This window comes from Empidonax traillii, unplaced genomic scaffold (assembly GCF_003031625.1).
Source record: "Empidonax traillii isolate 1590-97213 ecotype Southwest subspecies unplaced genomic scaffold, ASM303162v1 scaffold1145:size269165, whole genome shotgun sequence".
In the NCBI taxonomy this organism is placed as follows: Eukaryota; Metazoa; Chordata; class Aves; order Passeriformes; family Tyrannidae; genus Empidonax; species Empidonax traillii.
The window spans coordinates 149,517-173,773 of NW_020956338.1; the positions used below are offsets into that span (position 1 = coordinate 149,517).

The 24,257-nt window shown below is 44.8% G+C and overlaps 1 protein-coding gene and 1 long non-coding RNA gene across 5 annotated transcripts in view; one reads left to right on the plus strand and one right to left on the minus strand.

The window, feature by feature from the left end:
• Window positions 1–754: 754 nt before the first annotated feature.
• Window positions 755–8,706, minus strand: LOC114068906. Its single transcript, XR_003573685.1, has 2 exons — window positions 8,556–8,706; window positions 755–867 (listed from the first exon to the last, which is right to left on the minus strand). It is a non-coding gene; the product is annotated as an uncharacterized LOC114068906 (long non-coding RNA).
• The window catches only part of HIPK3 (homeodomain interacting protein kinase 3), a 65,858-nt gene continuing 48,478 nt past the window's right edge, over window positions 6,878–24,257 (plus strand). Inside the window, exons 1-2 of one of the 4 annotated variants that reach the window (XM_027905333.1) lie at window positions 6,878–7,035; window positions 21,591–22,686. In XM_027905333.1, the coding sequence (XP_027761134.1) occupies window positions 21,593–22,686 (1,094 nt within the window). In that variant the 5' untranslated portion in view covers window positions 6,878–7,035; window positions 21,591–21,592. Of the gene's footprint in view, window positions 7,036–7,573; window positions 7,836–8,931; window positions 8,955–21,590; window positions 22,687–24,257 lie in introns of those variants that run through there. The other 3 variants (XM_027905335.1, XM_027905334.1, XM_027905336.1) reach the window with 3 other exon arrangements.

Below are 24,257 nucleotides of genomic sequence, written 5' to 3' on the forward strand. Positions count from 1 at the left end.
TTCATATAATTAATAGGTGCCTTTTCCGTTGTTCATTCTGGGAGGAGAGTCTCTAATGGGGTAATTTAAAGCTTTAGAAGATATTTTTAACTGGTGTTTCATTAATGATGTGGGGGGAGAAATGAGGATGTCTGCTTTTAAAAAGTAGGAAAACACGTGGCTAAGTTTCTGATGTATTAAACTCCCAAGGGAGGGTGTGCATGGACATTTTCAATCCACGTGCAAACTGACTCGGGTAAAACAGCTCCTCGGGAGGGATTTGTGCCACAGGCAGATTAGTGACAGGCCCTCACACCAGTGCAACAAAAGGGGGTTCTTCTGTTCGGTTTGGGGTTTGTTTTTTAACGTGGTTGGGCTTTATTATCTGCTGGCAGCAAAGCCCTGGCTCCGTCCTCAAGTGCTTCCACGGCGAGGTTGGAGGGACCCAGGTAACGAGGTCATCTTCCACTTAATTCCAAAATAGGCTTGGATGTGATTCAGGGCTTGCTGCAGCTCAGCCGGGCTCCAGGGTCCGTGGGGGAGCGTGAGATGTTCTCCATTAAGATAAAACTCCTCTTTGCCACAGCAAACTGAACTGGGAATCAGTTAATCAGACTATTTACTTCACAGGCTTCGGAAGACGTCGCAAAAGCACAACCCCCGAAATCTTTATTGGTGTAGATGGTTTCCTGGAGTCAGCAGACCTTGCTAATAAGCAACGACTCGCTTGAGTAATGCAGGATTGTGTTTTATATTCTGTAATTTGACTGCCAGCTTATGGTTAATGATGTTTATTTGTGGGAATGATGCGTTTCGGAAAGTGAGGTCAGCCGGAACATTTGTGGTCTTCATCTGTCTGCAGCCCTTGATCTTGCAGTGTATCAGCCACTAAAAAAAGAAGTGATTACTCAACTCTAAGAATGACATGGTTGTAATGTTAGTGTGTACTACCTTATGAATATTCTGAAATGTAGGGTGCAGAGATGATGCTTATTTCAAAACACCGGAAAAAAAAATAACAATATTTGCTATTAAAGATTTTACCAATTAGCACTATCTCACTGGAATTTTAGTTTGAAATACGTTTTCGTGGTTCGAAGTTTTTATGTAAAGTAAATACTTTTTTTCCAATGTCAGGATGTCACGAAACTGTTAATGGATTATCTTTTTTTTCATTGGTAGCCTCGGATGTTATCTTTCTCAGATGATATCAGATTCCCACCATTTTATGGTGTGGCGTTCTGATGTTGTAAAGCATATTTGTTGTACCTCAAAAGTAGAAACAGAAACAAAATACATACTGTATTTTTGTACACATTTAACATTGGTTAGTCCTAACAATCACTTCAAATTATTTTCCTCCTGAAAAGAGAGGATAAAAATGTAATTATTAAGCCTACTTACATGAAAGACACTCAGACACCGCAAAGACTAATGACTACATGAAAACAGCTATTTAGAAAGACTCTTGCAAGAAAATTTACAGTGTCAGGCTACAAATGAACATTATCATGACACATTTCCTGAAGATAGACCCTTCCTTGTGGATCTCCTAGGGTGCATGAGAAATTATCTACTTCTATGGCTCTTACAAAAAGAGGAAATCCAGACTGGAAGTGAGAATATAGACTGAAAAGCACAACGCCATGATACATTAGCATTTACGTGATCCAGAAAAGAGAGAGATTGCATTTCTTCAACTCTTTATGGTCCTCTTAAATACGAACAAGAACTCAGCAGAGTTTCAAACGCAGCAATGAGGCATCTGTCAAATCTACACCTATTGACATCATGTGAGCACAAGCATTTCACCGTATCCCTGAACAGGATCATCTGTGACGATTTACAGAGTGGCATTTTTTTAAATTACAGTTGTCCCAGTTGGCTGTTTCAACAACTGTGGCACTTAAAAGAACAGTAAGATTGAAAAGAAGCAATTATCTTAAAAAAAAAAAAAAAAAATAAAAAGGGAGAGAGAGAAAAGTTCCATAAATCCTAAATTGAAGTAGTAAATATTTATGTAATTTCAAGATAAATTCTTGATGGTTTTTCCACCTCCATGGTTTTTTTCAGCTGCCTGGTATAGAATTGTCACTCATCCATTAAAGGTTAGACTCGATGATCTTGGAGGCCTTTTCCAGTCTTAATGATTCTATGACTCTACAATGCAGTCATTCTGCCTTTCTGTGATGTGAAAAATTAGGGGATTAGTGGTTTAGTTTGGATGGGGTGTGCATTTCATCTCCAGTCAGCCGGCTTTTATCTACACGACAACCAAAAAGATTTTCAAGATTCCTTCTTACGTTTTCCAAGAATTACCATGTTAGTCAGCCTGTCATTATCTTTCTATACAAGACAAGTTAATTTCCCCAGAGTTACCATTAACTGGCAGATTTTGCAATCGCGATGTCAAGATGGCGTGGGAGGTTTCTTGGAACTGGGTTTTCGAGGCTGAGGGAGAAACCAGCAGAAAGACAGGCAATCAGAGGAATGTTTTTAGTCTGATTTTCTTCTTTGGAAGGGCCACAGCGGATGGCTCCTCATGCAAACCTCGGGAGATGCACAGGGAATGGTGGTGTCTTCCTGAAATGAGCGTTGGCAGGAGCATCCCCTGGCACAAAGCCCCACAAACCACCACCAGCCCATGGAAGGTGGGTTCTGTGCTTTGTAAATTAAACAGCAAACAACAAATAATTCCCTTTACCCCTCTAGCGCTTTTTGTTTGTTTGTTTGTTTTTTGTTTGTTGTAAAGTCCTGGATTAAAACTGAAAAAAAAAAAAAAGTGGAAATAAAAGGTGAAATTTGCGTTTGAACATCTGTGCTTATATTTGCAAACACTCGGTGTAAACTGTTCATTGAGGAAAGACAGCGCTTGTCAACTGACCTTCCAGTTGTTGCAGAAAGAGCAAAGTGTATGTTTGCTTTAAATTTGAAAGTAATTTTCCATTTACACCCAGCAACAGAAGGTTGGCTTTTTGGATATGTGTAGCAAACGTATCTGTGGGGAGGAGAGCTGGGGAACTTTGAACCGTGCTTATCTGAATATGACGGTAATCAATGGAAAATATAAATTTAAATTTTCCTGTTTTTAAAAAAGCACCTTTTATCAGTTTAACCCTTACCCCTTTATGTGTTTCAGCAGGAATTTTGATCCTGAAAAATTTTAATCCAAATGCCTACCACTGAGTGTTTGTTTCTCACAATACGAGTCATAATTCAGGGACAGTTACATCAATGAGAAAAATGCTTTAGATAAGGAATTCTTAAGATGAAAACATAGTTAACTTTGTCCAGTCTTATATCTGTTTTGGAAGGAGAAATACCGTAAGCATAAAATATTTCAGCCAATTGCTGTGAAAAACTGTAAAGTTATACTGTAATTTGAAATCCTACCACGAATTAATTCCCTGCTTAACAGATTGTTAAATACTGCAGGAAAGACTAAACACTATGGCCTGAAAGTTTGGGGTTTTTTTAAAGAAACATTGAAGTGTACCCATGCCCTGTTCCACCGTCCTTGTGTTGATCTGTGCTTGCTGCTCGTACCCTTCAGGTAGAAACACAGTCCAGCCGATATAAACAACTCATAAGCTGATACAAACAACCCGTGCTGGCTGTAAAAGAGTGTTTCGATGATATAGCTTACAGCAATTTGGTGAGTAAAACAAATTGTTCTAGCCAAAGCGTTTTTCGGTCTGTGTCTACGCTGGGGATTTTGATAACAAAAATAGCACAAAGTGTCACTGGCAGGTGTTCTGCCAAAAGCTTCTAGCCTGTGTTTGTCCTTAGATCGTCTCTTTCTGCTGCGTAATAGATTGCGACTGTTGGAAATGCCTTCTTCTAACCTCTGTTTCTTCCTTCCACTCGGAGCACTCACACAAAACTGCTGCTTATCCTCGGCAAAGGCACAGACACCAGGAGGAACAAGAGCCTGTGGAGGTGTGTGTTTCAATGCTGAACTGGAGAATTGAATCTAAATGACAGGGGCCTCCTTCCACTGAGTTACTTAAGCGCTTTGAAACAAAACACTCCCCCTCCAAACGGTATCAGTAGTCCACAGTGCGTACAGGTGTAACAGGAGTTTCCAAATTAACCCCTCAGATGCCTGACAGCACGAAGGTACTGCCAAGAGAAAATTAGGGCAAGGAACTGCTTACTGTTTTTCAAGTGAGAAAAAAAAAAAAATAATCACATGAGGGCTTCTCAGACAGTCATATTTAACCTCTGGTAGAAATGTTCATCAGAGCGTTTAAAACTCGCTGATACATCTGATGTTGTCTTGCCACGCATTGGGGGCAGTTAAAAACCCTTTTGTGGGTGAATGAATCCCTCAAAGGCACTGACTGATGGAGGAGGTTCAGCTCTTCAGCTCCTCTGTGGCACTGGCCAGCCCTGACTGCCATTTGGGCCCTAACTCTGATGAAACGTGAGCAACATTCCTTGAACAACAAGGAAGTCTGTAATGGGAACGGCTCCCAGCGAGCACAAATGATGGATCCTCCAAGAGATTCTGTGCTCCACAAAAGCAACTGAAGGAGTTTCGAAGAGATTTGAGAGTTTGATGACACACTGGTGATACTGCTGTTGCAAGCTGAGTGGAAGTCTAGGTTGATCTAATTAGCAAAGACTGGAATGTGAGGACAAAACTGACAGTGGTGACATGTTTTGGGAGGTGCTGTTGTTTAGCAAATGTGACCAACTCAAAAATTCCAGCGAGAGCCCAGTATAATAAGAGAGGTTAATGACCCCAAAATCACCCTTTATTTTCTAAACCTAAATTAAAATGTTTCTAGAAGTTGGCTAAAATTGTGCAAATGTATCCGTGGAACATTGGATTCATAATTTTGTCTATTTTTAGAGGATCAGTATCGCTCAAGTTTACAGCTGGGTTTGAATTGTTTTGGTTATTAAATGATAAGAAGTTGCATGTTGAAAAATGACAAAATTGCAAGAAATAGATCCTAAAAAACAGCTGTAAGAATTATGTTGAGACTAGTTAGTAGACCACAGTTTGGGGTGGTGTGCACCAATTTTAGTTTGCAGATAAAATGGAGACTGAATCAGCACACACTTAATTTATTAAGTAATTTTAGAGTTGGTATGGTGAAGTAATCAAAAATAAAGTTCATCATAATTTACTGTCTTTTGTAACAGATTATATGTTAATAAAATGTATAGGAATAATTCTGTAGGGTATTTTTTAGAAGCTTGATTAATATTTATAAAATTAGTAAGCAATATATATGATGAGCAGCTCTTGAGAGCTATAATTTGCTAACACTGACACCCACCCATTTTTCCTCACCCCTAAATTATATGTCTCATTACAAGACTGAGCATTGGTGCTGTTATGGTAGTGACCCCAATGTTAGGTTTTAGTATTTCTGTACAATAACTCCGTCTTCTCCGATTAATTAATTCCAATTCTGACTTCACATCCTAACAATCTTTATTACAAGGATTAGACCTAAATAAAGGGTAAAATCAAGCAGACGTGTTGAAAACACTGGAACAAGTAGTGAGAAAAAATAGCAGAGTACGTGTAGTTGTGCAAGTAAATAAAGAAATTCTTTGTTATTTTTGGCAAGAGGTGGAGAAGCATGTGATGTCCAGTTGTAGCTTTAGCCAAGGATTTATCTTGAGGCTAAATACTTTATAGGCAAACAGTAATTCCTTTTCGCCCCACATCAGCTGAAATACTATTTAGGGCCAAGAATGCTGTTTGCAGAAGTTGACCAGCCCTACAACCAACCACTAATATTTAAGTGATGTATAATATTAGGGGCATGTTGTTACCCAGGGTGTATCTTCTTGTTTCGTCAAGACTTGAGCAAGGCAAAAAGCTGGACTGTAACACAGGGTGCAAAATGGTCATTACACTTGCTCCGTCCTGTTAGCTCTATAGCTAGTGGTGTGTTTGATTGACTGGGCTAATGGGGCAGGGACTGCTCTCCAGGGAAGGATGTCAGATCAGATCCGGAAGGTTGGTGCTTCACAGTTATTTTTCAGGGGTGGGTAGGGGAGTTCTGTTCACCTTACAAAGCAAGAGCACTCACTGAAATGAATTTGGGAGCTCACGTGTTTGCTCTCACCTCATCATCTATCTGAGCTGCGGGTCTTGAGAGTCGGGCCTTTCCCCTGGCACCAGTTGCCTCCTCGCTATGTACTTTACGCGTCTGTGAATGCTGGCAACTGGCGAGGCGGGAAGAAGAGCTCACCATTTGGGGGTGTGATGGTTAGGATGGCCCTCACTGGGGGATTTACAGCGGAGCTCCCACACGGCTACCTTCCTCCGGGTAGTGACGGACCGGGGCGGGCAGAGGGGAGTTCGCGGTAGGAACATCTCAACTCGCTCTGGTAGATCTCTCCGGGGGGGACCGTCAGCCGGTGGCGAGGAGGCAGGCGATGGCCACGGTGACGGCCACACAGCTGCCCCGGCCCGCGGGTGCGGGCGGGCAGGAGAAGCGCCGGGGGTAGAGCCGGGTCCGTGCGCTGACAGAGGCTCGGGGCGGCGCTCGGCGGGGCCGGGCGGGGGCGCTGCCGCCGGGCCGGGCCGGGCCGGGCCGGGCGGGCGGAGCGGGCGGGCTGGCGGCGGGAGCTCCCCGCAGGAGCGCCCCGGGGCTGGGCGGGGAGCGCCGGAGCGGGGCTGGGCCGGCGCCCCCTCCGCTGCGCTCGGCGGGGCCGCGTCCCGCCGCTGCGGGGCGATGGGCGGTGGCGGCGGGCGCCGCTAGGCCGCCGCGGGCAGGGCGGCGGCGGAGGCGGGAGGAGGCGGAGGAGGCGGCGGCCGGGGGCGGGCTGGGTCCCTCCCCGGGAAGATGAGGCGGAGGCCCGGTCTGCCGAACGGGTTGAGCTGGGGCTCTTCCCTCCCAGCCGCCAGGACAAGATGGCAGCGGCCGAGGCGGCGGCGGCAGCAGCGAGAGCAGCAGGAGCGGCGGGGCTGAGCGGCTGAGCCCGCCCGGAGCGGCGCTTCCCCGGGGCGCTCCCGGACATGCCCAGGGCGGCGGCGGCGGCGGCAGCAGCTCCAGCGCGGACGCCAGCGCGGCCCGACCCGTGAAGGTGAGCGGCGGGCAGCGAGCGGGGCCGGCCCCGCCGCAGCGGGCGGGCAGCGGCGCTGCCTCCGCCGCCGGCGATCGCCCCCTTCCCATGGGGGCTCCGCGGCGCTCCCGGCCCCTCTGCCCGGAGCCTCCCCCGCCCTCGCCCAGCCCGGCTAGCATCGCTCCTTCTCCCCGTGGCCTTCGTCCCTGAAGTTTCCCCTTTCCCCCGAGCCCGCCCCGAGCAGCCCCGGGTGCCGGGCGAGGCCGCCGCCCGGCGGGGGAGGCGTGTCCGCCCCTCGCCCGCTGCCGGCGGCGGCGCTGCCCCCGCTCCCTTCCCTGCCCTGCCCTTCCCTTCCCCTGGCGGGCGCTGCCCCGGCACTGCCCCGCTCCCCTCCCGGGAGCCGCCTCCTCCTCCTCCTCCTCCTCCTCCTGCCTTGTATGGCCCGGCCGGCGGGGGGTCCCGCGGGTGGTGCCCGGGCGCGGCTCCGCCCGCTCTCGGGTCCTGCTCGGCTTTCGCAGCCGCGCTGGCTCCGCGGGACTCCCGGCGGGACTCGCCCCTCGCCCTGACCCCGGAGGAGACACCCGCGGGACCCCCTCCTGCGCCGTGGGGGGAGCCGGGGCGGCAAATGGTGCCCAGGGCCGGGGTAAAAAGCAGCAACTGGAAAGGAAGCGGACGCTTTAAAATTTGGTCAGTTCCCAAGAGCGAGCTCCGTGAAAAAAACAGAGGGGTTTTATTGCTGGAGGCTTTGCCGTAATGGTTGCGGCAGCGACTGTGCGGGGTTTGTTCTGGATTCGTCGTGATAGCAATTGTAAAGCTGGCAGGTGCGTTTGCATGTGCTTACCGCTGTAGGAGATAGTGAGAGGGGGTTTAAAATTCTTTTTATTTTAATTAAGCCCTCCGTCGGCAGTGCTGTGTGCTTACGTGTATATAAATACCTTCCTCTTGAGGCTGTACTTTTGTTACTAACTGTTGCGTCCAACTTGAAATGTCAGAAACTGCAATCGTTTATTTTTTTTTTTGTAAACTTAGTTGTTTTGAGACTCCCAGGCGTGCCTTCTCAGAAATTATGTGGTGCTCTGATGTTTTTACATCTCCCTGCTACTGTATAACCCTGTTTATTTCGGTTTTATTATCTTTAAACTGTCTCTTATGATAATAACATATTTTCCTACAATTACATCAAGTAAAGCTGCTGTTGTTGATATCTATGCATGTTTCTGTGGTTGTTTTTCCCACCCCCCCCAGTATTACCTCCCATTACATCATTTGCAGAAAGTTGAAGCTCTGATTGATTTCACACAAAGTAGAAAAGCCTAGCTGGACCATGAATACTTACTCTCTGATATAATGCCTCCAGTAACGGAGTTAATTTGCTAAAGATTCCAATAAACCGAGTTTAAAATAACACACAGTAACTGTCTAACAAGCGTGGCAGCCAGCAAAGAGATTAATTAAGCACCTGGAAAATAGGTCAATACTGTATTACGAAGTGGCAGGGTGAGATCGCAGATAAATAGAGCGAAGTGTTAACGTGGACTTACCGGGAGAAAACTGATACCGATAGAGCAGCGGTGACGGCTTTATCTCTGCTGCCGCGGACCATTTATGGTAGCGGCGCGGCGAGGTGATGTTTACGGTCGTGTAAAACGGGAATTAGGCAAGAGTTTTCACCTAATGCACTTGTTACCGGGCACTTCTGTTGTACTGCGAGTTGTGCTGCTTGCTCGGGGTGTGGCACCGGGTTGTGCTTGTGAATTATTTTTTTTTTTCATGGATGCGTTTGGCTGGATGCTCTTAATTCCGATTGTGGTGGTGGTGGTGGCGGCGTGTGGCTCTCCGGGCTTGAGGACAATTTGTAATTGGACGGATTCCATCGGCTGGAATAAAGTTTCATTGAAAAATTGCTCGGGAAGCTGCCCGTGACCTGGGGCTCTCTGCCGGTGCTCGTGAATCTTCTTTGTTTCGGGTTTTTCGTGTCTGCGTGCTTCCTCCCTCCTTGTCTTTCAAACAACTACCCACATAAACAGGGAAATGAGACCGGCTCTGCATCACGAGATAGCAGAGACAAAGGCAGGGTGTGGGGAAGAAGAGCGAGCCTGCAACCCACTCATCTCACAGAGCTAACTCGTACAAATGTTGGAGTTCGCACGTGCTGCTTTTCTTGTTGTGCCCTCCAGTTGGTAGCAGTTGCTTCAAAACAAACCTCGTTTTGGGGGTGATTCTTCCGAAGGCATCTGTCGGACTGATTGCATCTGTTACAGGGGATGGGAGGCTGAGCAGCGCTTCTGGAGGCAGAGGGTTGGCTCGCCAGCTCCTGGGTGGAACAGAATCAACTGTGCTTGCTTAGTTCTTGTGCAAAGCCCAGTCTGAAGGTGTAGGAAATGTCAGGTGGTGTTTCTCTGAGTGTTTAGGTATGTACCTCTCTGTACTATTGTAAGGGATTGCACGCTTCCTGTTTCTTAGAATAGCTCTCTTTTTAGCGGTGCATATTCTCTTTCTTGTATTTTCCATTTTGCCAGCACGCTGATCATGGCAACAAAGGCCCTTTTGACAAAGCAGTAGCTTATTGAAACGGGAATTTTGTAGTTGGCTTTCTTACGTGTTTGTGTGTGGGGGAAGAACAGCACTACCAACAGGAACAGTCCTTTCGTTTGGGGCCAAATTGGAGGAGTATTTGTATTTTGGAGGAACGTTAAATACAGGTGGAGAAACTCCTTTTAGTTGAGCTGAATTTTGGCACTGCAGTGTGAGGTCTGAGTGCTGTGCACGTACAGAGGAGTTACTGTGGGCAGTGTCACTTTCTGCCCAGAATTCTGGGGAATAAAGCGGAGCACAGCTATACTTTTTTTTTAATTTTTTTTTTAATTAGTTAAGCCTTAGCTTCTCTGGATATATATAATGATATCATCCGATGTGCAGGAGCATTACAGCTGAGGCAGACTGCTCTGTCAACTGACAGAAGTATGAGTTGGACAGAGCAGACCTGGGAAGAAGAAACACGGAGATAGAGTGGTGGTGATACCAATATTTACCTGTTACGAGTCTGCTGTCGAATTTTGTGAAATGGCATCCACCTTTCAGACCTCCAAAAAGCTTGTGGGTGTGCCACTTTTGTGTTTTCTGAGTTCTCTTCAGTTCCCTGATGATGTTACTCAGGGCAGTCAGAGGAGACGTTCAGAAGTCTTGGCATGGGATTGATCTGATGAAGAAAACATCCTTAGTACTTCTTCACTGTAACTGTGATGCCCCTGTAGATGTGTTACGTAAACTCACAGCTGCTCTAACTATTAAATTCTCCTGCCTTTGAAAAGTGGGGAAATAGGAGTTCAGCTTGATGCTGGGTGGCTTTTACTAAGCTAATGTCTCTGTTTCTAAGTCACTGAAATATTATATTTTTTCAGGTCTCTTTAAGTGACAGTCAGGGCTGGAGTGGAAAATAATGTATTACTTTCAATAGGTCTTGGAAGAAAAGCTTATTTTCTGGATAAGTGTGAGATGGGTCTCTAGGTATCTCAAGGCCTGTCTCAGAGTGTTTCAGAACTCTGGCTGGGTCAAGCACAGAACCCAATGTGAGGAAGTGAGCACTGAGCATGTTAGAGGTGGCTGAGTGTGCAGTGCACCTGAAGTGACCACGGTAACTCGATTTAAACAACTTTAAATAGCTAGTCCTGTCATATGGGTTAGTAATGGGTTACCTTTTCTGACTTGTACAGGCAGTGAACGCCCTCTTTTTGACCTGAAATAACCTATAATGAAGGATAAAGCCTAGAAAATCCTGTTACCTGTTCTCGGCTTCCCCTGCCCTCCTAAAGACGGTTTTAATTTAGAGCTTCTACCTCTTCAACAGATTTCTAGAGAAACCACAACTCTGTTTTTCTTCAGAGACACCAAGCTTTGGGTGACAGGTGAGCAGGGGAACAACATGGTGTTATGAAAGTGGATTTTTGTTGGTGACTTTATTTGATAGTGTAGCATTTCCTACTGGATTGTTTCCCTCCCCCCTTAATTCTTCAGTATAGTGAATGTTGAAAAAGATGGCAAGAGTTGGTGTGAGCCTTGGTTTTAGATGCAGTTTGGGGATAGTCTTTGTACAGCTTTGTAGTGTTTTTTCACATTCTGTCACCTTTTTTTTCCCCATATAGTGTCTTAATATTCCATTTAATTTTTGAGAGCGGGTAACTTTCTGAAAAATGGGTGTTGATCTCCAGCATAGCAGTTGTGCTTGGAAAAGGAAGAAGAGCCAAATAACTGAACTGTTTTTTAAGCAAGTCAACTAATGTAGTTTAGTTCTGTTATTTTTCTTTTGCTGTGACTTGGAGCTGTGTAATTTCAAAATACCTCTCCATATATTATTAACTATACATATTTTTTAGGTCCACTACTATGTAAACTTTTTGTGCAGTCTTTTTCACCTCATGTTTTCAGAAAAAGATTAGAAAATATTCCTTTTTGTAAACATTCCTGCTTTTCCCTTTTCTCCAGCTCTCTTGTGCTCTACAATATTTGGGTATAATAAGATGAAGCCCAGGAAAATGTTAAGTTCAAGTTTCAAAACACAGCAATAAAATAAGATGCAGTGAAATATCAAAGGACAAAAGAGACATAACAAATAAATTCCTATCTTTTAGTATGATCAAAGCCACAGCAACCCTCAATATTAAAAAAGTAATTGGATTCTTATGTACAGAGTACTATTACTAAATGTTGTGAAGGACACTCCCGTCAAAAAACTGTCTTCAAAATCAATAATCTTAAACTCATATGACTCTTTCCACAGTTGCTAAAACAATTTAACAGTTGTAGAAAACTTTTTAGTGCTTTTAAAAAGCATGCTCCAAGTTAAATACGAACAGTGCCTTTAATGTAAAAAGTCAGTGATTGTTAAATGAAAATCTCTTTGTGTTCGTATAAACATCACCTGCTGAATATGTACAGCACCTCAGTAACCACCCCTTTAGAATGAGCGGTGGAAAATTTAGGGACAGGAAAGCTCAGGTCCTAAATACCTGTGCAGAGTCCCATGAACATCCTCGGTAGAAGAGGAGGATGTAGCTGCTGGTTGGAGGTGCCCACGGTCACTCCCCGTGTCTGTGGGAAACCACTCTGTAATCCACAGATCTGAGAGTGTCTCGCCCTCCTCTGTTCCCGAGGCTTTAGGTTACCGGGCTGTGCCGTCCTGGAGCTGATTGTTATGTGACCGGGACACTTTAACTCCCAAGGAACTTAAATTGCTGGGTGAGGCAAGATTTTTATCGCAAAGCTTGGCTTGGCTGTTGCCTGGGGGCAAGCTGCGACCAGCACCCGAGAAAAACTTGCTTTGGGTCGTTTTAGGAGTTTACTTTGGTTTTACTTGAACTGAGAGATGAAAGTGGGTCTCCTCACCTCGCAGTGAGATGTCCAAACTGGTCCCTGGGCAGGGAGAATTGCCAGGAGAACAACTTCAAGCTGGCATTGTGATAACCGGTGGTGCAGCTGTGCTCCGTGTGGGGCTGCAGCATCCTCATCGCAGGGGTGTTTGCTGCTTTTGCGAGTGTGACCAGATCTCCCCAGGCCTGCTCCCTCTGGTCCGTGGATGTCAGCTGACATCTGAACCTTTCCCTGCTCCTGCTGGAATAGGCTGAAGTGCCTGCCCACGGAAAGGACCAAGTGTAGGCTTGAGGTCTGCGTGAGAAAGCTCACCTAGAAAGGCCTAAGTGCAGAGTGAAAACAAATTTCAGTACCAGTAAGTGTTAAAAAAAATTGCTGTATTCATATTTCCCACAAATATCAGAAGCTAACTCTTGTGGTACCAATATGACTGCAATCATAGCTAAAGAGGTAAATGAAACAATGCTTCAAGCAAACAAACTTTTCTTACTGTTGATCTAAGCTCCCTTTGAAAGGTAAGAGTAACCCCTAGTATCACATATTCATAAATATTATCTATCTGAAACTTGATTTATTTGCTTTTACAGAAGTAATTTACTTTTTCATATGTAGATACAACCCCATATTTCTTCTGTTATGTTTCCAGTCTCAGTGTGCTGTTTACTACCTTGTTTTGGTCCTTTGTCAGTGTTTTTTAAAAAATGGTGTTAATCTTTACCTAATTCCACTAGTTTGAGTAAAATATATTCTTTTCCCCCACCCCTCTTCTGTATGAGGTCTGTATTGGCACACAACAATTGGTGGAACTTACACAACTTCCAGAAACCTTTTTAGTTGTTTCTTGTAAGATGTCTTTCTGCCTTTTTGACTGAAATGCTGTTAATGTGCATTATTGTCTTGTAAACATCTTCCTTCCTGAGTTTTCCTGCAAACTTTGGTCATCTGCTACTTCCCGCCCTTTTCCTTTCAATTATTCTTTTTTCCCTCTTTCTTTTTTCTTTTAAAAAAACCCACAACTATTAGAATTGGTTGCTTGTCTACACTGTCTGTCTGTTCCAGTCGAGAAGTTTCTTTTTCACATCTTGCTTTTGAAGATTTAAAACTATTTACAGGAATAGAAGAGGTTCTCACAAGATCTTTATTTTTTCAGTATTTGAATCTGTTAAGTGCAGGAATTTTGGTGTTTGGGATCTTACTTATGGAGCCCTTGAGAAGGAAGCAGCTTTGCTCCTAAGAGGAGGGGAAAAAAAAAAAAAATCTCCTTGCCTCCTCTTTCCTGGTCTGTTAATATCAACTTACTTTGTGATTGATGAAATTATTTGGTATTCAGCCTAACAGCAATGGATTGCTTTCATGAGATGCTAAAGGGGTGTTTTAAATACCTTTTAATACCTTTTCTACATGGCTTTTGTAATGGTGCTGTGGGCAGGCTTCTTCAGCTCTGAGCCCTAAAAGAGGACATGGTGGGAGTTTTTTCTCCAGAAATGCTTTGGAAGCTCTTTGGGACAAGTGCTCTTGGACACGAAATGTGTTTTTCAAACTTGGTTGCAGAGACATCTAAACATTCTCTCGAAGACTATAACAAGAGTGACTGTTAAAAGTTTATTTATGTCCCAGATGCAAAGATTATTAAACATGGAAGGGAATACAACAGTGGGAAAAAAAGGGATGCACATTTATTGGTATTATTGTGCTGCATGTAATCTCTCCTTCCTTTTTTGCCTTTCTGGAGAGTTAAATCAATAAGTTTCTCTGCATAGAGAAGAGGGAGGCATTTCTTGCAGTGGGGAAACATTATGAGGTGGGTTGCTGCAGTTATTGATTCATCAGGAGGCAAGAGGCTGATCCTTCTGTGAGACAGTGTGGATTTCTAGTGCACTGACATCTACCTGCAGGAAGTGCTGCTTCTTCTGCATCCTTAGAGATCTGAAAAAAGTGGGAAACACCTCTTTCCCCCTCTGTTCTTTCTTAGTAGTTCTACATATGCCATGTCTAATTTATACAGCTGTTATCAGTAAGCAACTAATGCTATTTTCATGATGACGTTGCTTACAACGAAAGAAAAACATTATCTCAGATATGTGTATATGTTTGAAAGTTGTTACTGGATGTAGCTGAGGCAACTGACCTGAAAACTGCAGCAGCAGCAGATCAATCAAGGTAAGCATGTTGGCTTAGATGCCTTAATTACTTTACAGTGAAGTCAGATTTAAAACAAACAAACAAAAAAGGCCAAGGTTCTTATTTACTCTCCTATTTTTGTTGCAGAAGGAGATGAATATGCTCTAGAAAGAGAGACTGATTCCCCCCCCCCCCCATATATATTTGGGGAAAGTTTTAACTCAAATATTACTGGTGGGTAATTCTCAGTGTGTAGGCAAGAGTTTTATTCACCTCCTTGGTACAGGAGGGCCTGATTTGCAAATTTTTGCATCACGTGTCAGACTCAATGAGCTCGACAGGTTATCTGTGTGTGTGCTGTGCCAAACTTAATGTGCAAGTCCTGTGGGGAGAACAGTTAATTTTGTTTTTGTTAATTTGGTGTGTGGTGCATTTTGTTGTTGTTGTCGTTGTTGTGCCCAGGTGAAAATCTTTTATGGTAAGAGGGAGAAAGATAATTTTGGATGAATTTCCTCCACTTGGAGTAGTTTAGAGGACTTAATGAACTTTAGGCAAGTAGGACCCCTTGATGTGCATGCAGATGTGCTGGCATGCCAGCTGTTCTGTGGAGGGGAGGGATCTACAAGGGAAACATCCCTCTTGACTTCCAGCCTTCCAGGAGCTGCATTTGATACTGTCTAAAAGGAAGCTTCTAAAGAACTTGCTTAGTGGGGTTGGTCCATTTCTATTTCTAACAAAATTAAGCAATGAAATAAAAATAAAAGGATTGGAAATTAGAAGGAAAACTGGCAGACACGTGTAAGGAGTTTGTTTGTCTTCAAAAGACTGCGGTGTTTTAACAGGTGATTATACCAACAGGCAGTTTGGGCTAATTCCCTCTTTCAAATTTTTATTTTCTGCCTTAGGGAAGGTGGCAAAATCTTCTGGGAATACTTACAGCAATGGAAAAAGCTGTACTCGCCTCGCTCCCTCTTGCTCTTGTGACAGACAGCAGCAGAAGTTTGAGTAGATCCTTCGGTCCTGCTGTGGTGCAGAACCCGGAGGTGTGGGCTCTCCTAACTACCACTGTTCTGGACTTTTATTTCAGCGTGCCTACTGTTTCCAGGTTCTAAAAGAATTAACCTTTTAAAAGAAGAGATTAGGCTGGCCAAGCCCCGGCTGGTTGAAATGCGCTGGTTTGTGTTGATGGTGGCACATTCTGATTTGGAGGGCGTGTTCTCGTTCGGGGCTGATGGCTGATACTGCCCTGCTTGTGCTTGCTGCTCGGTTGGACGGCAGCATCTTGCCCAGAAGAAAAATGAGTGCTTGAAGTATTGTTTCATTTATCTTTTTAGCTACGATTGCGGTCAAATCACAAGATCTAGCTTTTGATATTTGTGGAAAATATGAATATAGTGATTGTATTCTTGAGTGCTGGTACTGGCACTAACGACAGCGTTGAGTCATAGGAGTTCACTCTGATATTTTATATAAAATATGTGTTCAGTGTATGGCGTCAGTTCTGCTTCCGAGTATTGAGACAATGGGGCAATTGAGACCAGTTTGTATCACACTTAAATGAATTTAGATTTCTGGTATTAATGCAACACGGGTAGTGCCTGACTAAAAATATCTCTGCTGCACAAATCTGAAGTCAGCTCTGTAACATTTTTCTTAGGTGCTTAGTAACTAAGTTTTACAAACCCAAAAATTAATCACTGTATCGTTTGCTTCCCACTAAGACTCCCCCCGAGCTTGCAACCCACCTTTGGCCTTCCAGCCTTGACCTTTGCCACCAACCTGTGCAGGTTTTTATGTCGGGCGAAGGCTCGACTGAATTTTTTTGGTGTGTGATGGGCCAAAATTCTGGAGTTTGTGTCTTGTGTGTTTTAATCAAAGATTGCCATAATTTCTTAATTAACTCGCGTGCCTCTGGTTGCTACCCCTGGAACTGGGTTTTTTTTTTTTTGGTGAGGTATCATCAGCTGCCTCTGCATGTCACGGTTCTCTGTGGTGGGAGTGTGTGTGTGCCTGTGCAGTTCGTGTCTGGAATTGCCTCTGTGGTTATGCAAGGAAGAGAGATTCACATGGCCTGAGTTCCTTGAGACAGCTTGGTGCTCTCTCCTTTGCCCTGCTCCCTCCCTTCGGTGGGTCACGCGTCTGCTCTCGGAGCTGTTTTTGAGGTGGCCAGAAGGGTGGGACTCTCGGGGCTTGTATTTCTGGACACTTTGCGCTGTCTGTGGATGTTTTCCTGTGTAAATTGCACGAAACCTCAGTTGCCAGTGCTTTGTTATTAGCCGTACAGCTGGAGTAAGGGAATTCCTCGGGGTGAACGGGTCATGGGTACGAAAGTACTCGCATCAGTACAGCTTGTTCGGCCACATCTCCAAAATAAACAATGACATAGAGATGCTGCTACTACTGGTAATTAAGTTTCTTCTGGGGGTGAGGGGGGAAGAGAGGGCAAATAATTCAGCTTTCTGTTTGCTAAATAGCTTGCGAAGTTGAGTGGCACCCTGATATAAAAAGAAGAATTGTTTTACCTGGGAAAACCGGCAGTTAGTATCCTTGGAGTTTCCAAAGTGATGCATAATGTAAACAAAACATTGCGTAAGCGCCGCTGCTGCTCAAAAACGGAGCATTTGCTGGAAGTCACGGAGTTTTTAGGAAGCCTCCCTCGATGATGCCCGGCTGCACTGCGAGGGGGGTGCGAGCGCCTCGGAACCGGTTCTTGCCGATGGAGGAGGCCCTAAGGAAGTTGGCAAACAAGTTCTCTGGAGTTCCTGCTTAACCCTGTTCTTAGGTGGGTGCCGCTGGCTGGGCTTTCTTTGCCTGCCGGGGGTTTTTACCACGCCGGACTGCACCGCTCGGGGCAGGGAAAAGGAGCTTGCGTGTTTTGCAGGCGAATTTAAGGGGTGTAGTGTGGCAATTTCTCTTCAGCTCGTGGCCTTTCCAGCCGGCTGCTCTGCTACACGGCCCCCCCCCCCCCTTCCTTTACTCGGTCATGAGGAAATGTCAGTGTACGGTTAATTATTGATGGTGGTCAGGCCTGAAACAGCCTGTGCTTGTCGAGGTTGTCACAGCCTGCCAAGTTGGTCGTGTTCCTGAATTTGCCTGGAACTGCCAGCGTTGTTGCAGTTAGGGGAACATTAGCAAGATGTTAAGCAGAGGGGTTTTATTTTGCTGAGACATGTCTGTGTGGTTTGCTGCTGGGTTTCTGTAGAGAGAAGCCTGACTAGGGGGAGGATGAGGGGGGGGGGCAAACTGTGAAGTGCTTCCTATCCACTGGCATTATTTTGTGAAAGTGCATTGATTAATTTATTTCAGTGAATGAACAATTAATTTGCTTACTTCATTAGTTTGTTGGGATTTTCTTCAGAAGCGTGGAATTCCCAGCCTTGGCTCTGATCAGAAGTCACACGTTTTATGTAGTTTAATAAGCCAAATGTGGTCTTCCCAGTTCTCCCTGCTTCAAAGCAAGACGACTCATTCCTTCGAAGGAAGCCTGTCTGGAGGTAACAGCAGTTGGTGTCTCAGCCTTTCTCTTCCACATCTCCTGCAGTGTTCACTGGCAGGGTCTGGCACGTGAGGCAACCTCAGTATTGGAGAACACAAACTGGAGGACTACAGACTCACCTGCAGCTTGTGTGTGCCACTAACCAGGAGCAGTCCTTGTGCTGGAGGGAAGTTATGATGGTCTCCTTGCACTTGAGGGAGGAGAAGACGGCTTTGGAAATGGGTTTGGGGTGAACAGCCAGGCTTCTCTGAGACTAAAACTGAAGGACAAGTCTGGAGCTACTCAGGTAGCCAAAGGCTACCTGTGTGCCTGTGCTGTGTCACCTGGGGATTGCACTTTTCAGTCCGTCTTCTGATGGTTTTGTTTACTCTGCTTTGATTTGCATTCCGAAGGCGTCTTCTAGTGCCTGCATTTGGTTTTTTTTAAATTCCTAAATTTTAAAATGGAAGATGTGCACCAAGTGCTCATGAGTGTTCGGGCTCAAGTGAAATGAGCACAGAAGGAGGGTTTTTTTATCTTTAGCAGTGGCTGCTTTGCTCTACACATCCCTCTCTTATTCTGCTGCTGGACTTGTTAATGTAGATGTAGCCTGACAAGCTTCAGTTTGCACGAGGAAGTGGGAATAGTCTCTCTAAAGAAGTGTGCAGAAAGATGGATAAACTCAGGGAAATGTTTTGTGACAAGGAAGGGGCGGGAGGGGGAAGAAAGATCCACTCTGGTAGGTGGAAATGTGCTGTATTGTTTTCCTCTGCTAGGAGACCTGGTGAAAAAAAAAATTACAGCAAAAAAAAAACCCTGCTACATGATAACTCTTTACTCTTTCCAGTACAGCTATACATAGGATTGCATTGAAACTGGAATCCCCCCCAAAAAAGCTCCCAATCCCCACAAACAAACCAACACAGGAAAAAAAAAACCTGAACCAAAAAACCAAACCACCCACAACCCCAAACCAACAGTGCTGTTAGAGCAGAGGCTGTTGTGGTATTTTCCCTTTCTCTTCAAGGTTTGTTGTGCAGCTCTGCTGACCGTGGGGCTTTGCTTTTGCCCCGGGGAGGGGGAAATCCATTCTATTTATAAACTTACTTTCTCAAAGCAGAGGCCTCCAGAAACTGGTTGTGTTGGATAGTTACATGCTGTCCTGTTGGATTTCGCTGCATATTTGTTATTGTACAGCAGAGAAGGTGTCCCTGTCTTGAAGTGTGTGCTGAGCACTGCGTGTGAGTGCGTGGCAGGGGTCTTGGAGCTGTCTCAGGTGCGGGACTTCCATGTGGCTGTTTCACAGGAACACCTCGTTCACTGGTCACGTGAAGACCCTGCAGCCTGTCCAAATAAGACTGACATCCTGAAGTGTATGTTTAAAAAAATACAAGCAAAGTAACGGGGCTGACAAGAAGTGTTTAGGGGGAGGTAAGAAATTAGATGCTTCTGCAAAAACTAAGGCCGTTTTTATTTTTCTGGAGTAAAATTTTACCTTTATTTTTTTAGTTCAGTCTGATTTAGTTCAGTTCATTATTGTATCAAAGTTTGTACTTTCCAGGGTATGTTATCTCTTCTATTTAGTGCTTAATTATATATATTTTTTTTTTTTTTTTTGGAGTTGCTGCAAATGTTCTTGTGATAACTCAGTAAACACTTCTTATCTGAGAACAGAGTTGTTACTGTGGTTGGAGTTCAGGGTCATGTAGTTAAGTCTGTAAGAAACACACAAACTCCAAAAGATGATAGATAGCCTTTTTTTTGTTTGTTTGTTTTTGTCCAACTGAAATTAATGTTAAAGCTGGAACTGGTTTGAACAGCATGAGCTATGGAAAACTTGCACTTCTTTTGAATGCCAGGGGTCTCTACAGGCTCAGGTGAGGATTTGAGTTGTCCTCTCCTCCCACCATTCCCCCCCACCCCTCACTGTGTTGGTGTCGTGCCTTTTAAGAACATCCCAAACCGCAGTGTGGGTTTATTTCTTCTTTTCAAAGTAACCATCCTCATTCAACACCCTCAGCTTTGGTGATGTGCTTGCACGGGCAGATACCTTCTCCAGGAGGGATGTGTTTTTTGAGGTTGGATATTTCACTTCTGTCGTGCCACGTGCCTGTCGAAGAGGAAGCAGGGATTGTGGGGGGAAAAAGCAAGCAGAGCGTTTTTTAGCAGGAACCTTGAGAAGATTTTAAGAATTTGGGGAATTTTTGCCTGTGTTTTGAGGTTAGTAGTTGGTCTTAAATTCTGGGTGTGAAGCAGGAGGTTGGTGGCAGTCCCATCGCATTTGGTGGCGAGAGAGTCCAGCCCCTGGTGCTGTCTCCAGCCTTCTCCATCCTCTGGCTCTGGGCAAACAGCTCTGGGGAGGAAAGGGCTTTGAAGTTTTCTGCCACAGCTGGGACAAAACCCATTAGAGGATGCTAAACCGAGGTGTTGGTATGATTATTTTAATTGCTCTGAAGGTATCTAAATGCAAATTTGCATAAATCAAATCACAGCTCCAGAATAATTACGCTGCGCGTTTGGTTAGTTTTCATTTGATCAGAGTTGTTGCAACGTCTGGTTCAACTTTTATGTGACTCATCTGCAATTTAAATACCTATTACCAGAATTTTCATGTGCTTGGTATGATTAAGTGATTTAATTAAGGTATTATTGGTGTTGAATTTGTCTCTGGGAGCTGATCAGACTGGTATAACTTCCATAACTTCCACGAAACCTTGTATGGTGGGGCCCATCCAGGGCCTTTTTTCTTAGTGTTTAACATTAGGTGACAGATAAGTCTAAGGCTGGTGTTTGACAGGTTTGGAAGGGGACAGCAGGGTCAGTGGAAAGAGGAAACCTGGAAGTTAAACTCAGTGCTTCTACCCCCTACAACTCATATGGGAACTTCTGCACCGGGGTGGAATATAACCTGGGAAAATCACCTGCCTTTGGTGAATGGATTAGGTTACTGTACATCGTAATTTACTGGAAAGTTGTGGTTGTTTATGTGTATATACACACGCCCCTAAGTTATTTCGGGCCCCATCACATGGCTCGATCACTTTCGCTTTCATCACAGCCGAATTCTTCCAGCTTTGACAGTTGGGTCGTTGTCTGTCTGTTCTCTGAAGCCTGGTGGGGCTTCCAATGAGTAGGTCGGGTATCTTGTGTAACAGGTAGCTTTATCTCACCGTTGAGGATTCCTGAGTTATTTTATGTCATCTCTGATAAGTATTTGAACGGGTTTTTCAGTTATGTCGCTGAACGCTGTGGTACTTCTGTATGTGCCAACGGTGTGGGAGGGTTTAAATGAAACCTGAGTTTTTAATAGCGCAAAGGTGGGTCCTGCACTTGAAAATTCACACTCAGTGGCCTGCTGCAAACTATCTCAGTCCTACCCTGTGAACCTAACTGCAGTAATCTGCTGCTGTCAAAGCCCTAGTGCGCTGAAGTGTGTGCTCTGGTAAGGCATTAGGGCCTTGTATCAGCCACAAAAACCGAAATACGTCACAACTGTAGACTGGCTCGTTTGGACTCGTGTCCTGATTTTTTTTTTTTTTTTAGGAGCAGCTGCTGCAAAGCGTGGACGTGTGTAGAATTTTCACTTGTTTTTCCTTTTGTATCTTCTCCATAGGTATGGCCTCACAAGTCTTGGTCTATCCACCATATGTTTATCAAACCCAGTCAAGTGCCTTTTGTAGTGTGAAGAAACTCAAACTAGAACCAAGCAGCTGCGTGTACCACGAGAGAACCTACCCGCAAATCTACGTGAATGGTAAAAACTTTGGAATTTCCCCCCACAGGGTTAGTGCTTTCTTTCAGACTAAAAGCCCGTTTGACAGACCTCGAGGACGGAACTTTTGGTTGCAGTCAAATGCTGTTGCTTTAAAAAATACTGCAGGTGCTACAAAAGCGTTGGCAGCGTGGGTGCAGCAGCCCCAGCTGGAGGCGCCTCGGGCCGGGACGCAGGGAAGCCGGTCGGATCTCCTGGAAGGACCCCAGCGATGTGGACTGAAGCGTAAGAGCGAAGAGCTGGATAACCAGAGCGGCACGATGCAGATTGTTGACGAACTGTCCATCCTGCCTGCCATGTTGCAAACCAGCGTGGGGAACCCGGTGGCGGTCGTGACGACGGCCGCCCCCGCGAAACCGAGCGGCACGAGCGGGGATGGAGATTACCAGTTGGTGCAGCACGAGGTGTTGTGCTCCGTGAAAAACACCTACGAGGTTCTGGATTTCCTTGGGCGAGGGACCTTCGGGCAAGTCGTGAAGTGCTGGAAGAGGGGGACGAACGAGATCGTGGCGATCAAAATCCTGAAGAATCATCCTTCGTACGCGCGCCAGGGGCAGATAGAAGTGAGCATCTTAGCGAGGCTGAGCACTGAGAACGCTGATGAATTCAACTTTGTGAGAGCCTACGAGTGCTTTCAGCATCGTAACCACACTTGTCTGGTTTTTGAGATGCTGGAGCAGAATTTGTACGACTTCCTGAAGCAAAACAAATTCAGCCCCCTGCAGCTCAAAGTAATACGGCCCATTCTGCAACAGGTGGCCACTGCACTGAAAAAACTGAAAAGTCTGGGTTTAATCCATGCTGACCTCAAACCAGAGAACATTATGTTGGTGGATCCTGTCCGGCAGCCTTACCGGGTCAAAGTCATAGACTTCGGGTCTGCCAGCCATGTATCAAAGACTATTTGTTCCACTTATTTACAATCTCGGTATTACAGGTAGGTGTCTCTTACTTTAATTTTTTTTTTTTTTTTAACCTTCAATGGAACAAGGTTTTAGCATTTTCTTAAGGAATTACTCTTCCAGGTAAATAATAATTTAGAAACAATAAGAACCATCCAAGAACGTAGGCCACACGAAGGTTAAGTGGCTGGTTTCCATTCTGAATGTGAATAGTTGCTTTAAATTTTTTTTTTTTTTTACAGTGTTGTTTTGTTGTGTGTGTTTTTTTTTTTTCTGGAAGTATGTTTTGTGTTGCACTCTGAAGTCATCTCTTAGTGTTATTTTGAGACCGCTGATGAGACTTTTTAAAAGGAAAAGAGAAAAAAATTATCTTTCTCTTGTTTGTTTAGGGTGCCTTTCCTGCCTTCCTAACATGATGATGGGTTTTTTCCTGTAAGCAGCTGGACAGTGTACTACAAGTGCCATACTTCTATATCCTGTTGCCAGAGATTATGTAAATGCCTCTGTTTTTCTCCAGAACTTGTAAATATTTTCCCTAGTACTTAGAAACTCCATTCTGACTGAGTGCCTGCAGCAGCAGTGGACTTCAGTGAACTTCTGGAGTTAGTGGATGATAGGATACTTAAATGTTTAAGGTGATACCAGGCAGGCATTTAAAGTGCTTTTGGTACACGGTTGCATTCTACATTTGCCTCAAAAAATGGACAAATATTTTTGATATTTCCGTTTGTTTGTTTTTCAAACCTTTCTTCACATAATTATCCAATCTGTGTGGCGTTCAAAAACTATCAATCTTTAGTCCTTTTGTCTTCCTCCTAAGCTGAAGTTGTCTTGATTGAAGACCTTTTTCAGTTGTGCTCTGCATCAGTGACAATAGCATGCCTTGGGTATTGCCTGTCTGCCAATTCAACAAAATGCTAGTAAAATAGGATAATGGGTACTTTGAAGAAAATTTTAAATATTTTATAGTTATTCATTCTGGAAAGGAATGAATTGTGCAGTGCAACTCTAGGCTTGATGAAACGAGTGACTGGAGTTCCTACCAGAAGGATCTGACTATTCTTTTGGCTGTAGCTTGTAAACAAGAACACTTCATGTGCAGTGCTCACAGAAAGTATTCCAGTTCATCACCTGCATTCTCCGTTTCTTAATTGCAAACTGCAGCAAAGGGTTTGAAAAGTACCCAGAGTTCATCAACAGAAAACTAAATTGGGAAACGACGTGGATTGATGCATGGCCACATTATACAAAAATGTGCACCAGAGGGAATAAGAAATGAAGGCCCTGGAGAGTCCCTTTTGGTGCAATAGCTGTACCCCACAGCAGATACTGTGGGTTTGGGCCCCTCAGGAGGAAAACTTGAGAAGATGGCATGAGTTCTGTGAGGTTCTAGACAAGTGCAGCCATCAAGCCCTTCTGTACAAATCTGTAATCCAGCAGAGATACTCAAGGTGCGTGGTCTGAGAATGTTTTCCTGCCCGTTTTTGGCTTTTTTAATTTGTTGAAGCAATTGGAGATTATTTTGAGCCGCTGCCCCTTCTCCCTCCTCCCTCCCTGAAAAGGGGAGTCTGGGGACAGCCAGGCTGGGTGGTCCTATTGTGGCACT